Source organism: Diorhabda sublineata, chromosome 6 (assembly GCF_026230105.1).
Source record: "Diorhabda sublineata isolate icDioSubl1.1 chromosome 6, icDioSubl1.1, whole genome shotgun sequence".
Classification (NCBI taxonomy): Eukaryota; Metazoa; Arthropoda; class Insecta; order Coleoptera; family Chrysomelidae; genus Diorhabda; species Diorhabda sublineata.
Genome location: NC_079479.1, coordinates 9,584,773 through 9,599,274, shown reverse-complemented (window position 1 = coordinate 9,599,274; position 14,502 = coordinate 9,584,773). Strand labels below are relative to the sequence as shown.

The 14,502-nt window shown below is 32.9% G+C and overlaps 1 protein-coding gene across 1 annotated transcript in view; it reads right to left on the bottom strand.

Annotated features, from left to right (window-relative positions):
• Window positions 1-441: 441 nt before the first annotated feature.
• The window catches only part of LOC130445651 (anoctamin-4), a 36,109-nt gene continuing 22,048 nt past the window's right edge, over window positions 442-14,502 (bottom strand). Inside the window, exons 12-24 of the mRNA XM_056781404.1 lie at window positions 13,875-13,970; window positions 12,302-12,423; window positions 12,078-12,242; window positions 10,998-11,141; window positions 10,774-10,943; window positions 10,299-10,438; window positions 8,858-9,063; window positions 7,528-7,633; window positions 6,374-6,448; window positions 4,928-5,025; window positions 2,456-2,515; window positions 2,252-2,396; window positions 442-629 (exon numbers count right to left, since the gene is read on the bottom strand). Of these exons, the coding sequence (XP_056637382.1) occupies window positions 508-629; window positions 2,252-2,396; window positions 2,456-2,515; window positions 4,928-5,025; window positions 6,374-6,448; window positions 7,528-7,633; window positions 8,858-9,063; window positions 10,299-10,438; window positions 10,774-10,943; window positions 10,998-11,141; window positions 12,078-12,242; window positions 12,302-12,423; window positions 13,875-13,970 (1,649 nt within the window). The 3' untranslated portion in view covers window positions 442-507. The remainder of the gene's footprint in view (window positions 630-2,251; window positions 2,397-2,455; window positions 2,516-4,927; window positions 5,026-6,373; window positions 6,449-7,527; window positions 7,634-8,857; window positions 9,064-10,298; window positions 10,439-10,773; window positions 10,944-10,997; window positions 11,142-12,077; window positions 12,243-12,301; window positions 12,424-13,874; window positions 13,971-14,502) is intronic.

Here is a 14,502-nt window from a genome sequence, read left to right as displayed (position 1 = left end):
AAACTGCCTTATATGGCACTGTTTCACAAAGGCAAAGCACTGATTCATAAGTCGATGGTTAAATTGAACGAATTACATTTCGAATTGCTTCCTCGTTCTCTGTATAGCCCAAATCTGACTACTGATCTCAAACAAATGCTCGCTGGTAAGAGATTCAGCTCAAATGAAACCAATTTTTGAGGCAAAAGAAAAATCCTTCTACAAGTACGGAATTTAGAAGCGTTTGACTGTATTTTTGGCAGAAAAATGTTTTTCTTAGTTATTCACACGACTTTGGGCGTAAGGTTAATAGAATGAAACCGTCCTATTCCTTGTGGAAGAGTCCTTGTCATCTACCCGCATTTATTGAATTGATTTTCTAGATTCCAAATAATTGGTTGATTAATTGTTAACAATGTTATTTACGATTTTCGAACACATTGGTAAAGAAACTACAAAATTAAAAAAACAATTTATACACATTAGACACAGTAAAAAACATTTACAACTAAATAATATCAGTAAATATCAATAAGATGCTTCCCAAACTGTATTTTCCACGGAATTCTTTTTTCGACTTATTATTTCTACGTGTGCATCCAATCCATCAGAAAGTCGGCTCAATCTTCTCGCCCATGAGCCTCTAAGACCTATATACAAATAATGTGAATAAAAGTTTTTCTTTATTAAATAAGGTTAATTTCTGATATATTAGTTAATGTTACATATTTCTAGCAGATGGCGCTATTTATCTTTAACTTGTCTCTTTAGACTAAGAACGTATCAGTTATTATCTTGATAGTTCATGAACCGGTTGAAAAAATTATAATATCAGGTAAGTTATGTTGGATTTTTAAGACTCTATATATTTCAAAAAACTGGTTATTTTTTCGTCCTTCGTAGACATTTATTGATGAGTGTAATATCATTTAGAGGTTGGGGGCTTCTAATATATTATTTACGATTTATAGATCTCTAGGTTGGGGCCTAATAAAGATCGATGGGGCTTTAATAGAAGCCAAATTTCATTAGCACAGTTTTAGGAAGGAGATCTAGCAGTTGTAATCAATGCTATGAGGAGTGGTATGGCCACATTCAGGGTTTCAGGATTATACAAGATGCCCAGGCAATCTCTAGAAAGAAGTAGCTTGTATGTCTATGCCTATTAGGATACTATAAACTTCTCTTAGAAAGTTCAGAATGTGGGATGATTCTACCTGCAAGAGATCTTCGTCTTCCATTTCATACGCTCCCAGGTGTTCTGCTCCAAAGTTTCGTGGGATCTAACTCTTCGAGGAAATGTGGATTGAAGTTCCGTATTCTACTAAGCAGAATCTGCAGGTGGCATTCTCTGCTACGTCTAGTGTCCTCAGGTGTCCATTGAGGCGACAGTGCCTCGACAATTATCCCTGTAACTGATTTTACCCCTATCGACTTTCGTTTCCGATGATTTTCCTATAGTTATGCAGCTGATACCACAGTTCAGGTCCTGTTAAGGGTTTGCTGCCCCTAATTTAGTAAATCTGTCAGATATTACGTTACTATCCATACAAAATTCAATTTTTTTTATCTTGTTCAATTTATCCAGGAATTCTCTAGTTTAGATTTTATGATCTTGGAGCTTGAAGCTCCTGTGGATTCTAGATGAATACATTTTTCAGTTGCATATTTTTCTTGAACAATGCTTGGTGGGTTGTACAGGCTTTTATAGTACTTAGTTTTAAGTTCGTACATATTTATTCCAGTTCTGTCTGCTGTTTTGGAACCATCATTGTACCATTTTGATGACATTTCTGTTCATTTCTCTTATAGAGTTTTCATACCAATTACATCTACAGTTTAGTATTGAGGTGGAATTTTTTTCAAATTAAAACTTGTCAGCCTCATGTAGAGTAATGTCAAAGGCGCTTTCTATGTCTAAGAAAACACATACTACTTTTCCGAATTCCGTTTGTCAATTGTACTACTATCAGTAGATTTACCAGTTTGGTATGTATATTGGTCTGAAGAATTTGGTTTTGGCCCTTCTCCATTGAAAAGAAGCCAACACGACATCTAATTTGATCTGAATAGTAAAAAGCAGTACTTTTTAGAAGAATTTGTGATGTAGGAATGTTTTTAACTCATATCTGTTGAAACGAGGATTAATATAAGCTGATAATGATCATTTTATGAAATGGAGTCCATATAAATCGCAAAACTTCAGGTTTGACGTCTGTTTTTAGTGAAAATTTGATGAATTTATAAATTATATGAATATACGAGTACCTACCAGCTTTATTTTCATTTCGAGAAGTATTGTTGTTATCTCTGAATGTTTGCATCAGTTCCTCATAATCGTATTCACTCTTTTTTAAACCGTGTTCATATTTGGCTTCTTTAGCTAACAAAGCCTCCCTTTGTATTTGCGTTTTGAGCTACGACATCATTTAATGAATACATAAACACAAAAACTATATATGTGAGATAATCTTACTTCAGAAGGAATATCTGGTATTACGTATTGCATTATTCCGACCAAAGCAAAAACCACGTGCTGAAAAAAAGATCGAGCAATTAATTAAACAACCATCTGGTACAAAAAAATTGTTGCTGTTATGAAAATTTCAAAAGAATTTTACAGTTTTCACAAAAAAATGTGGCGGTCAATTTTTATCATGGTTTTCAAAAGAGAGTTTAAAATGCAGGGTACAGCTGTAAGGACATATAAAAACTATCAAAAAGTACACAATCTATACAGCTTATCTTTCAAGTTTGAAGACGTTGTTTAATATTTGTTTGGTAGCCATTAATAGTGAACGTTTTGAATGAATTTGTAAATATGTAAAAACTTGGTCATCGTTTTGTGATACAATATTTTTATTTGAAAGGCTTTAGCCTAAATAATATAAAATCTACTTTGGGAGAAACCTTCGTTATTAACGTAAATTATTTGGGTTTAAACGAGGTCGTACGACCTGCGAAGACCAGTATCGCAGTGGTCGACCAAATGAGGTGACGATTCCAGAAATGTTGAAGAAAATCCACTGGATGATCGTCGACGGAAAGGGCACGAGCTAGTAGACCTAGTAGACATTCCAAAAGGTGCGCTACATCGAATATTAACTGAAAATATGGACATGAGAAACCTGCGTGCAAGTTGGGTGCTGCGTTTGTTCACAATGGAACAAATACAGCATCGGGAAGATGTTTCCATCGAGTATTTGGCAATATTTCATAGAAATAAAGCCGTGGATGAAACGTGGTTCCATCACAAACAAAAAAATAAAAAAAACTGAAAAAGAAGAACCGGTTCCGAAGAAGACAAAAACCGTTCCAGGCAAGGTTATGGCATCGGTTTTTTGTGATGCGCGTGGGATAATTTTCATCGATTATCTTAAAAAAGCAACAACTATTATGTATGCGAGCTAATTGCAACGTTTGAGCAAACAAAATCAAAGTAAAAACGGTGTTGTTTCATCGAGACAAAGCACCAGCTCACATCCGTTATTGCAATGACCAAAATGGATGAATTGTAATTCAAATTACTATCTCATGTATCCTTTTCGCCGGATTTAACCCCCTCAAATTATTTCCCGTTCTCAGGCTTGTAGGTCAAAGATTTTCCAATAAGAAGAGGTGATGTTGGAAGTTAATAGTTTATTTATAATATTGAAGAGTTTAACGATTCTTATTATAAAATGGGAATTCACGGAACTAAAGGAAGATGACATTAAAATATATCTTTTTCCAAAATTTTTGTATTTTCTTTGTTGGGCCATTGTACTCCTGGAACCATCCACGAATTCCTGTAGAAAAGAAATTTTCAAAAGGAACTTACCCTCATAATTTCACACAGACACGAATTTGGGTTACCCAATGCCCCTCCCACCAACAGCAACGCCATAAGGGTACTTTTTGTTAATTATACAAGATGAAAAAAAAATTTCAACGTTAGGTATACGAGGTTTAGTCACGTAACACTAAACGCCTTCAAAACGTTAAGTAAGTACAAATAGTTAGGTTAGGTTAGGTAAGAGAAACGCCATAAGGACATTGTTATTTAACTATACGAGGGCTCAGAAAGATTTTACAACGTTCGCTCATTATACAAGGTATATAATAGATGTAATTAAGTGGCCGTTCGTTGAGAAAACTGCCGACAAAGAACTCCATAAAGAAATTACGAACTCCATAAAGAAATTACTGAAAAAGTTTAATCAAAATTGACTATTGATGGATTGTCCAATCTACCACAATGTCCCCAAAAAATGTTTTGTCCTTTCCGTAAGTTACACAGAGCAAGCAAAAAGCGTACAAAAGAAAATGAAAAACAACAATTACCATAAATAGATGAATAAAAGAAGTTAAAGAGTCCAAGAAAGTAGAGTGCACAAAATATCATTGAAGAATGAAAAATAAATCATTAAAAAAATCTAAAAAAAAAAACAGAGAATGAGAGACATTGTCAAAAAGAAAATATGTATGTTCAAGAAAAAATCTGATTGTCCAGATTAAAATAATGAAGAGGATGTTTGGACTTCTATTCTAAATCATTTCAATCATTAAATAACCAATTCATCATGTCATAATTAGGCATATCAATTCTGTTGATAGTGATGACGATGAGGCAGTTTTTGTGTGCCCCCTAATTGAACTAGACAGAAATATTTGAAAAGTTGATCACTGCTATTATTTCCAATTAATTAGGTCCTTATTATAATTCTAAAATTACTTTAGAAACTTATTGAAAATGATATTTTGTCACAGTTGACATTTTTTTTATTTGAAGTAAATGTGAATTTTCATTTTTACGAAACGACTTTGAAGCTAGCCGTCTCGTTCGGCCCTTCGTCTTCCACTAACAGAAAATTTAAATTTTGAATTTGATTCTAGGCATTAAAAAAATTGTTTTGTTACTGTAGCCATACCAAAGTTAATTTTGCTATTACCTCTAATATATTCTCACCTCAAAAACTACCACAAACGCTAATCTTGCAGCAAATACGTGCCAATACTGAGGACTTAAACCATAAGGATCTGCTTCGTCCGGACCATTTCTATAACCTAAATATTATTGGGTTATTATGAAATAATCAGTAAAAATCTCTATAATTGAAAGGTTGTAAGTTCGAACAGCCAAGTGCCAAAAAACCAGTTTCAATAATATACTGTTTGATGTGTGTTTCGATAACCAAGTTATCGTCTTCAGAGACTAAAAAGTTTTTAGTCTCTGTCTTTGAAGACGACAACTTGGTTAGTGGTAGTATAAACAGTGTATTCTGTATTAATATCATCAACTATTCTAGAAATTCCAGCTTACTAAAAAAAGCACTTAAAACCTTTTGGAATAGTGAATGTTTATTTTGTAGCACTAAGAGTCGTGTTTAATTCACATAAGTACAATTAATTATTTTTCTCGTTTTTTTGTTATATATCTGATAATATATTAGACACTTTCAACTATAAATAAAATTACCTACAAGTCAAATATCGTTCCAAATTAAGCATAGTCGCTTTTTGAGGCGTACACCCAAACGAATCCGTAATTTATGAATTGAATTTCGAAGTTAAATCATAAATTAACAATCCACAATTTTTCGTATCACTCTATAGATTAATGAGACTTATTTTTAGTGAATCCATTGTTATTACTTATTGTTTCAAGAAGAAATAATTATTTTGAAGTGAGTAATGTTGGATAATTGTTTTTGGATACAGTGAATAACACGATTAAAGTAGAAAATAAAATCTGGAAGTTGGATAATATTATTGATAAAATAATCGAGTCACTCATTGTAATAAGTATTATAATTTTATCTTTAGCTATTTAAAAGTTATAAACAGGTTAATTAGGTGAAAATATAGGTAAGTATACACCTGATTTTTATCCCTTAAACGAGAGTTGCTATTTAAGACAATTGAAAACAAATCAGATCAATATACTTTTGCATACGTTTGAACGTATTTTTTTCTTTCGATTGAGGTACCTTCATCGATGTTTTCTGGCACAACAGCCGATTTTGTACCACGTTCACGAAACTAATCCTGGGGCGAAGTGTGACCATGATTGAATATGGAAATTCAGCGGAATACGGTGGCTCAAGATGTTGCTTCATCACCAAAACTCGAAGCAAGTTAATCGGCTGTTGGTTTGATCCACGTCGAGAAAGTCATAGAAAATCATCGTACGATTCATTTCCATTTTGACCAAGATGATTGTTTCAAGTATCTGTGAACAACTCAAATAGCTCTCGTATGACAACACGCTCTGCGTACGTTTACCATTGAAAATGTCAAACTTTATGTCAGATTTGACAAAACTTAAGAGCAGCCTTCGATTTTATAAAAATATTGTTCCATTCAAAAATAAAATATTTTACTATAAGAAGTGAAATAAATTGATGTTCCTTACCTCTATATTGGCACGTTTCCGGGGGATGCTTTTCGTCACCTTTCATATCTTCTCTATAGTGAGTGGTATTGAAAACTGGAACAAAATATAGGCAATAAAAGCATCAAAGACAAACCAGGAAAATTTAACGAGAAAAAAAAATGGATCAATATGATAAATGTACTTGGTGATAAACTGTGTTCCTTGGGTATTAGGAAAAATGCACTTAGTGATCTATAATGAAGCAAAGAAGGTAAAACGATCAAGTCTGTTATCACCAAACCGAACTACAGAATGGTAACATACAAATAAATTGGTTCATACTAAAACAGCGGATTCGTTTGCTATCTGGTCTAATTTCAATAAATAACCCGGTAACGATTTGGCGGATAGATCCGATAGATCTTATACTGGAAGGTTTGAGATAGCTTCCCACTTGTTATATCACAGGCCGAGTCATAATGGAGTCGAGTTGAATCTTGCAGCAATTCTCCAGCTCCAGGCCTATCGAGACCCATCCAAGCTCTAAAATTCACTGAAAATTTTCCTGACTAATCAATATTTGCTTTTAAAATTTCGAATTCTGAAGTTTTTGCCGGCTGGAGTATGAGCGTTTTCTTATTGGGAACGTGGCAAAGAAACACCAAAGTGTACTAATTTCAATATATTCCGAGTTTTCAAATATTCATCCCCTGGGGAAAAAAACTGTCGATACCAGGGAAGTCGGAGGATTAAAGCGATTAATTTTATATATTTAATATAAATTGGAAAATAAAAACGTATTTTTGAATTATTCATATCGATCTGGAGTGGAAGATCAGCCGAGGGCGGACGAGAGGGGCTATATTTTTATTTTTTTAGCTAATTTGTTAAAAAAACTTTGTCATACAAAACATTGGTTAGGTTAGGTTAGGTTAGGTTAGGTTGGGTTAGGTTGGGTTAGGTTAGGTTAGGTTAGGTTAGGTTAGGTTAGGTTAGGTTAGGTTAGGTTAGGTTAGGTTAGGTTAGGTTAGGTTGAGTTAGGTTAGGTTAGGTTAAGTTAGGTTAGGTAAGGTTAGTTTACAAGTTCGTAATTCCTATTAAAGAACTGCAATTCGCTGAAAGATTATTCTAAACTCATCATAGACTGGTGTTTCTTATATTAATATAATTTAAAACATAGAAAATTTACTAACCTGAAAGGGAAGCATCTATGTAACCAGTTAAATTGAATGATTCCGAATATTTATATTGATAAACCATCCTTGGAATAAAATCACTAGTATAGGCGATTACAAATCCCTAAAAATAAATAATTTTTCCACCCTATAATTCACGAGATACACAACTTGAAACTATAACTTCAAAATCCAAGTTTCATTTGAAAATATTTTTTATTGTCAAATTTCTTTCTCGAAACCAGACAAAAAAAATAAATACCATAATTCATAACTTTTCTAATAAATTGAATGAAAAATAGTAAAGATGTAAAATGTAATAAGATTCATAGTAAATGCTGGAAATAACCCGTGATTAGTCTTTTTCTAGTGGACGAATTACAAAAATATTTATCCTGAATTTAGAAACAACCTGTAGGACATTGCTTTCTGAACTCTCTGTACAATTTGTCCCACAACAACTCAATCAGATTGAGCCGCCGATATATTTTTTAAAACTTTCCTTCTTCAAAGTCCCTAATATTTTTACCAGGCTTCCCAACCATCACCGAGCATCCGCTGATTTGACAGCCGGGATTACACATGGATTCAACATCCGTTCTATTTTTGACCTGCGCACAAACACTGTTCTCTCGGACCCCAAATTCTCAAACTTTGACTCATCACTCCATAAAGCTCTCACACTGTAGCTTTGATGTGTTAAAAAAGGTCGCTTTGAACGTTTCTTATCGCCAAAGCTCCTGGTGAATTCTGAATCTTTTTTCACGTTGTAGTCCACGGTATTTTTTATTCGACGTCAATTGTACAGTTAATTTTGATTGATTGATGGGGCGAGAAATGGGAAGAACATTAAACATCCCTTCCCCCCGTCAGTAAAATACTCTTAGAAGGTAATAATGAAAAAATATTTATTTGCTTTTATGGTATTACGACGTTTTTAGTAGACGTGTCATCGGTTTAGGATATCCCAAATTTGCACTGGCATGTATAGAACGGCCCTCGTATTCAACGTACTTAAACCTGTGTGATTTCTTCTCATGGGGCTCCTTGAAATATTACTATTATACAGAAAAGGAATTTCTAATATTTCTTCATCCACAATTGAACGACTTGATTAGTATGCAATCACCTCGTAAATATTTACGTATACGAACTTTACAAAAAGATTTCTTGGTTCACATAGTATAAATTATATAAATTACAGCACGTTTTTGCGTGGCCAACTGGGACTAAACTACAATCATACGTGTGATAGCTGCTTTAAAGAGCGGAGTGCTTATGGATTCCTGCATGATCTGGGATGGGAGTATAGAGGGTGAAAATCGGATAATAAATTAAGGTATATTACGTTTGAAACTACTGCTGCGTATGTAATCGCTCGTAATATCCCGTACCAGGCACCAATATCCTCTACCCTTTCAGCTAAAGGTCTTCTAGCTTGGGTAACCATTTTATAAGCGTCCAATCGTATTTCCGCTATGTTATTTAACAAGGCACATAATGGAGCGAGAGGAAAGGCTGCTACAAACAAAGTGACGAAACCATATTGAAGAACTGGAAATGAAATTATCAATTTAGGTTGTATCAACGAATTTTTATTTGAATTGAATTAACGCCTCAACGTGAGATTAAGAAACGTTTTAATATGCAATCAATTGGTAATTCTGTCAACTTCACAGTAGTACCGTTAAAGACTGGTTGTAACATGATGAACATCAAAAGTCAAACGCTCGTGCTCGCGTTGGCGCTCGCGTTTTAGCGTCCTAGTTAACATGAAGTCGAAAGTTGCACGAACGTAAGAGTTTATAAATCCATCTCGAGTGAACAACTTAACCTTGGAAAAGTAGTTAAGCTTCTTTTTTCTTCCTAAATTTATGATATAATACAATAATCAATATCTCGTTATAGTATATTAACCTTCTATATGGTCTGAAGCTGTATTATATTTCTTCAATAATTATTAGTCTTGATTTTGCACACAGTTCAACGATTGTGATTAGTAGAGCAATTTCTTTATAATTTTTACATAACTTTGTGTCTCTGTATATTTGAACAAATTGTCTATATTCCTTTATCATTCATTATACTTCTTAACAAGTCTATCATCAAGTGGTTTCCTGATTTTAGCATGTTCATAATTATGCTGTTTTTTCCTGGTGCTTTTCCTGTTTATATTTTTTAATCGCTTCTATTATATTTTATCCACTTTCTCGTATTTTGGGTTAACTAGTATTGTTTCCTGTTCACTTTCTTTTCCTGTTTTATTTCTTTTTTCAGCATTTGTTTTTTCTGTTCGTCTTGAGCTTCGTCCATAGGTAAATCGTTTGTTTTCTCCTTCAATGTTCTACCAAAGCGTTCTTTTAAAGCTTTTCATCGTAATTTTTATTGTCAAACGTCCTTTTTCTCAAGTTTTAATCACGATATTTCTACTATCTCGTCTTTTTGGCTGCCAGTTATGTTTGTATTTAATTTTTCTTGATAACTTTGTTTATTTCTCCTTCGAACTGTAATAACTTTACGCTTTATTTATGATTCTTTTTCCACAATTTTTTTGATTTTGTCTTCTTCTATTCCATTACCAGTAGGAAATTAACATTTCCCATCTTCAGGTATGAGTATAGATAGTTCTTACAAAATTTATATTAGTCCACGATTCTTCGTTTACAAAGAAGTAACCTGTTACTAATTTTTCTTAGGTATTTGTGTATATTTATTTAATTTGCTATTCCTAAATGTTAAGTGCAAAGTTTATAACGTGTGTGGCTGTGGAAAATAAGAAAAAACCTCACTCATTTCCAAATATTCATCGAATAGGGCCAACCTTCCTGGATCTTGTAAATGATAATCTTCTTCCCACCTAGTATGTTTCCTTGTTAAGTCTTTAGTATTAGATTTATGAGTTCTCATTCGCCACCAGTTATAAAATGCACTGAAAAATTATAAATTTATATAAATATAACCGAAAACCCTCGTTTTAAATGGACTAAATGTGTTTTGAGTATTTAATATTTGACAGAATCCGTGCAGCTGTTTATTATCTCCCTAACCTAACCTAACCTAAGTTCACATAACCTCACCTAACCTAACCTAACCTAACCTAACCTGATGCGATTTGACTTAACCTAACCTAACCTATAAAATTTTAGGCTTAGGTTAGGTAGGGGTTAATATTTTACGACGTGGTCGTTCACGGATGTCCTGAAAGATCTAGGATCGTCTTTTGATGGAGCTTGATGTTATTTATATAAATGTGATATAACTTACGGATTGAAAAGCTCAACGAAATTATTAAAAATTTGTTTGCCTATCATAATAATTGATAGCTGAATGCAGAGTTCGCTTAAACAACCAGCTGGATCACAGATGTCGCCTTTGACTCTTAAAAACACTGATTGCCTGGTTACAGTGTCACCTGGATAATCGTAAAATCTACCCTGAAATAGAATTCATCAATAATATGTGACAATTTATAATTGGAGCATGATTACCTTGAAAAATGCGATGTAAATCAACGATGAATAAAAGTTCATGAACTCGAAAAAGAATATTTTGAAGGTATAAGAGTTTTCATATTCGGTTTGAGTTCGAGGACTTTCTAAATTTGTTAAATATATTGCTAGTCTATGGTAAAACTGAAAAATAATATTTTTCTATTATAATTTTAACTTGAAAATGTTCTCAAATTTGCTTTTTATTATTGAGAGTGTATGTTGAGGAATTTCTCTTGAAAAACTATTCCTGTTGAGAAATTGTTGCAATTTGTAGAAAAAAGCTTGTAAAAACTAAAAAACAAACATAAAAAATCTAAATAAAGATGAAACAAATAAAATAAAATTTTAATGCACAGAAAAAACGATATTGTCTTTTTATGTGATAGAACCTTAATTTTAAAAACGTTGAATCACAAATAATTAGAATCGCATCATGATTTCAGGGTGATTAGGTCACTAGATATGGTCCTATGAAGTGCCATGAGATCAGGGGTGCTCCAAGAGAAACTAAGTAGTATCGTCTGTCTAGATAGACAATGTCGTTGATGAATAGAAGAAACCAAAGGGTCTAGTACTGAGCCTTGGGGCACTCCACATTCTATTGACTTGCAAGAAGACATAGTTATATCAACCCCTATATGCTAACTTCTGTTGGTAAGATATGACTTAAACCATGCGAAAGGTGTTTTCCTCAAACTGTAGTACTACAATTTGTTAATTAAAATATTATGATTGACATAGATAACGTGGGATGGAGTCCATCACTTCCAAATGAGTATTTATTTTTGATGTCATTAATTGTAGTGGGAAATTCTGCTAAAACGACGGGCATAAAGAAGTAACTGTGTAAGTGAGAATAAGCATTGGCATCAGGAATATACGAAATAAATAACGATTTGATAATTTACTTTATTTAATAAAAATTCGTGCAAAAAAAGTATGAAATTAGTGTGAATTGATACAGGAAACCTCATAGAAATAGAAAATGAATCATTTTTATTTATTATTCCTAATTTTCCAATTCTTCTGTATTCATTTAGTTTAAATTATCTGAATGGAGTAAATTTTCGTACATACCCTCGTTAAACACATGATAATTATAAGGTTTATAACGGCGGCGGATACTGATGTTACAATTTTGGCATGTTTTTTCATAAAAAAATTTTTACTTCCATATATCACCGAAACAAGCGACAGTCTATAAATTATTGTTCCCAATACGGCACATAAAATTACAGCAATCTAAAAAAAAACGAATTGATGTTATTAAATTTTGTTGTAATAACTTGGAAAATATTCACCATAAAAAATACAACAGATCCAGTGATTGCTAATCTCATTACTCTTGTCCATGCTGGTAAATACGGCTCTTTATCTCTAGTTACAGGGTTAGTTCTAAAAGTTTTGACACTTGTTTCGAATTCTAAAACAAAACGATATTCCTCTATAGGAAAAGTTATTTTTTCAGTACCTCCTACAGCTGACTAAGGCTGGGGATGTAAATTTGTCCAAATTAATAACCACCTACAGTTTCACAAGGGTTGTTTTAAATTCACTATGTGGTATATGGTTATGTTGAACATTACATACATATTTTTATGACTAATAATTGTCTGTATTCATATATAGGCTTTACGAAAAAAAAAAGACTTTTGGTGACAAAATTAATAGTAGAAAAAAACAACGCCATCGTGTTCTAGGAGTTAAATAAAAGTTATGTGCATAAAATTCAACATTTTTTGTCTATGCGTTATTTTTTTAAACAATAAAAACACCAAAAAATCAGGACAAATTGTGTTTTTGCGTTTTGCGCTGAACCTATGCAAGACTCGTATTGGTTTCCATGGGATCATAGAGAATTGAAAAATCTTCAAAATAAGCTTTTATAAATTGAATTTTGGTAATTTGTTATGCCCATGGTAACCAATACGAGTCTTGCATAGGTTCAGCGCAAAACGCAAAAAACACAATTTGTTCCGATTTCTTTTTATTTCATATCTATATTTTATTTAACCACTAGAACACGATGGCGTTGTTTTTTTCTACTAGTAATTTAGTAATTTTGATTAGATATCTAAGTCTAGTAGTAAACTATTCGAGCTTTGTTTAATCGTAGACATTGTTTGTTTAGTAAATTCCGAAATTACCATAAGTAACTTTTAAATGTTTAACTATATTATGAACATAATTTTGGTTGTCATCGCCTCAGTTCAACTAATTTTATAGTAGCTTTTCGACCTTCGGGGTTAATAACTATCACAATTGGTGAATTCACCCAAAAATTGTCACGCATACCTGAGACAGGAGGCAGGTAAGTATCAGAAAATTTCTCTAAATTAGATTTTATATACATATTAGATAAACGACGGGGAATACCTAAGTATATATACTATACACTTTTGGGGTACATGCAATATTGTTTTTTCAGTTATTGGAATATTTTCACACTGCTGACATCTTGATAGTGAAAGTGAAAGAAATTTATAGTGAACGAGGTTAACCCTTCGTTGTATTTGTATGAATTTACGCATTTTTCAAAATATGAGCTTACATATACCTAGCTGACAGTTGTATACCTCAATTTTCCTCCCTCACTCAATTGAAACCAGTATTCGGAATACCATAAATTAAATATTATTATTATTAGGATAGTAGTTTTCAGTAAATATGCCCTCAAATTATTACGAAATGCGTAAAAAGATTTCAATTAGCAAGTGATTGTGCATTTTTTTCGCATTGTAAAATATTGAGCCTTTAATTAATTCTGAACGTAGGGTTGGTAGGTAAAGATCATGCTCCACGTTCCTAAGTGGATAGCCGTGCAACTATCATTCTGAAATTGGAGAAGGGATGAAAAATATATTCAAACTATACCTGGTCTAGGCTCTTCATCCTGATCGGTTGCTTGAAGATCCCATTCCCATTGTATTACACTTTGTTTTCTTCTCCACATTTCCAAAAAAACTGTAGCTGAAAAATTGATGATTTGTTGAAACATCAAGCGCCACCATGTTAAAAAAAATAATGGCTGGGAGCGTTCGTTTTGATAAAAAATTGGATAAAAGTATTTTAATAATAGGACTCGGCAGTTCTGTAGAAAAGGAGAAAGCCTAGTGTTTGTTTACTTTATACGAGCGCATGCAACAAGTTGATTTGTTTTATGTCTTCGGTGTTGATTGTAGTTTAGTCCCAGTTAGCTCTGTGATAACTTTTTGCGAAGAATTGTTTTCGTTCTCGCAAAATTGAGAGTTTTAAAATGGGTTAAATCAAGGTACTATCGGTTGAAACTCGTACATAAATAGTAAATCTTCATGGTTCTTCTAGACAAAAGGCACCGTACCATTACTGAATTACTGAATTAAAAATACTGTCGTTTCGTGGAGTATACAACGTGAAAAATATGCATCCACCAGAAGCTTTGGCGTTAAAAAACGTTCAGAACGACGAATCTAGGGTCCAGAAAGAGCAGCTGAGATCAGTGAATCTTGGGATTTGCCTTTTA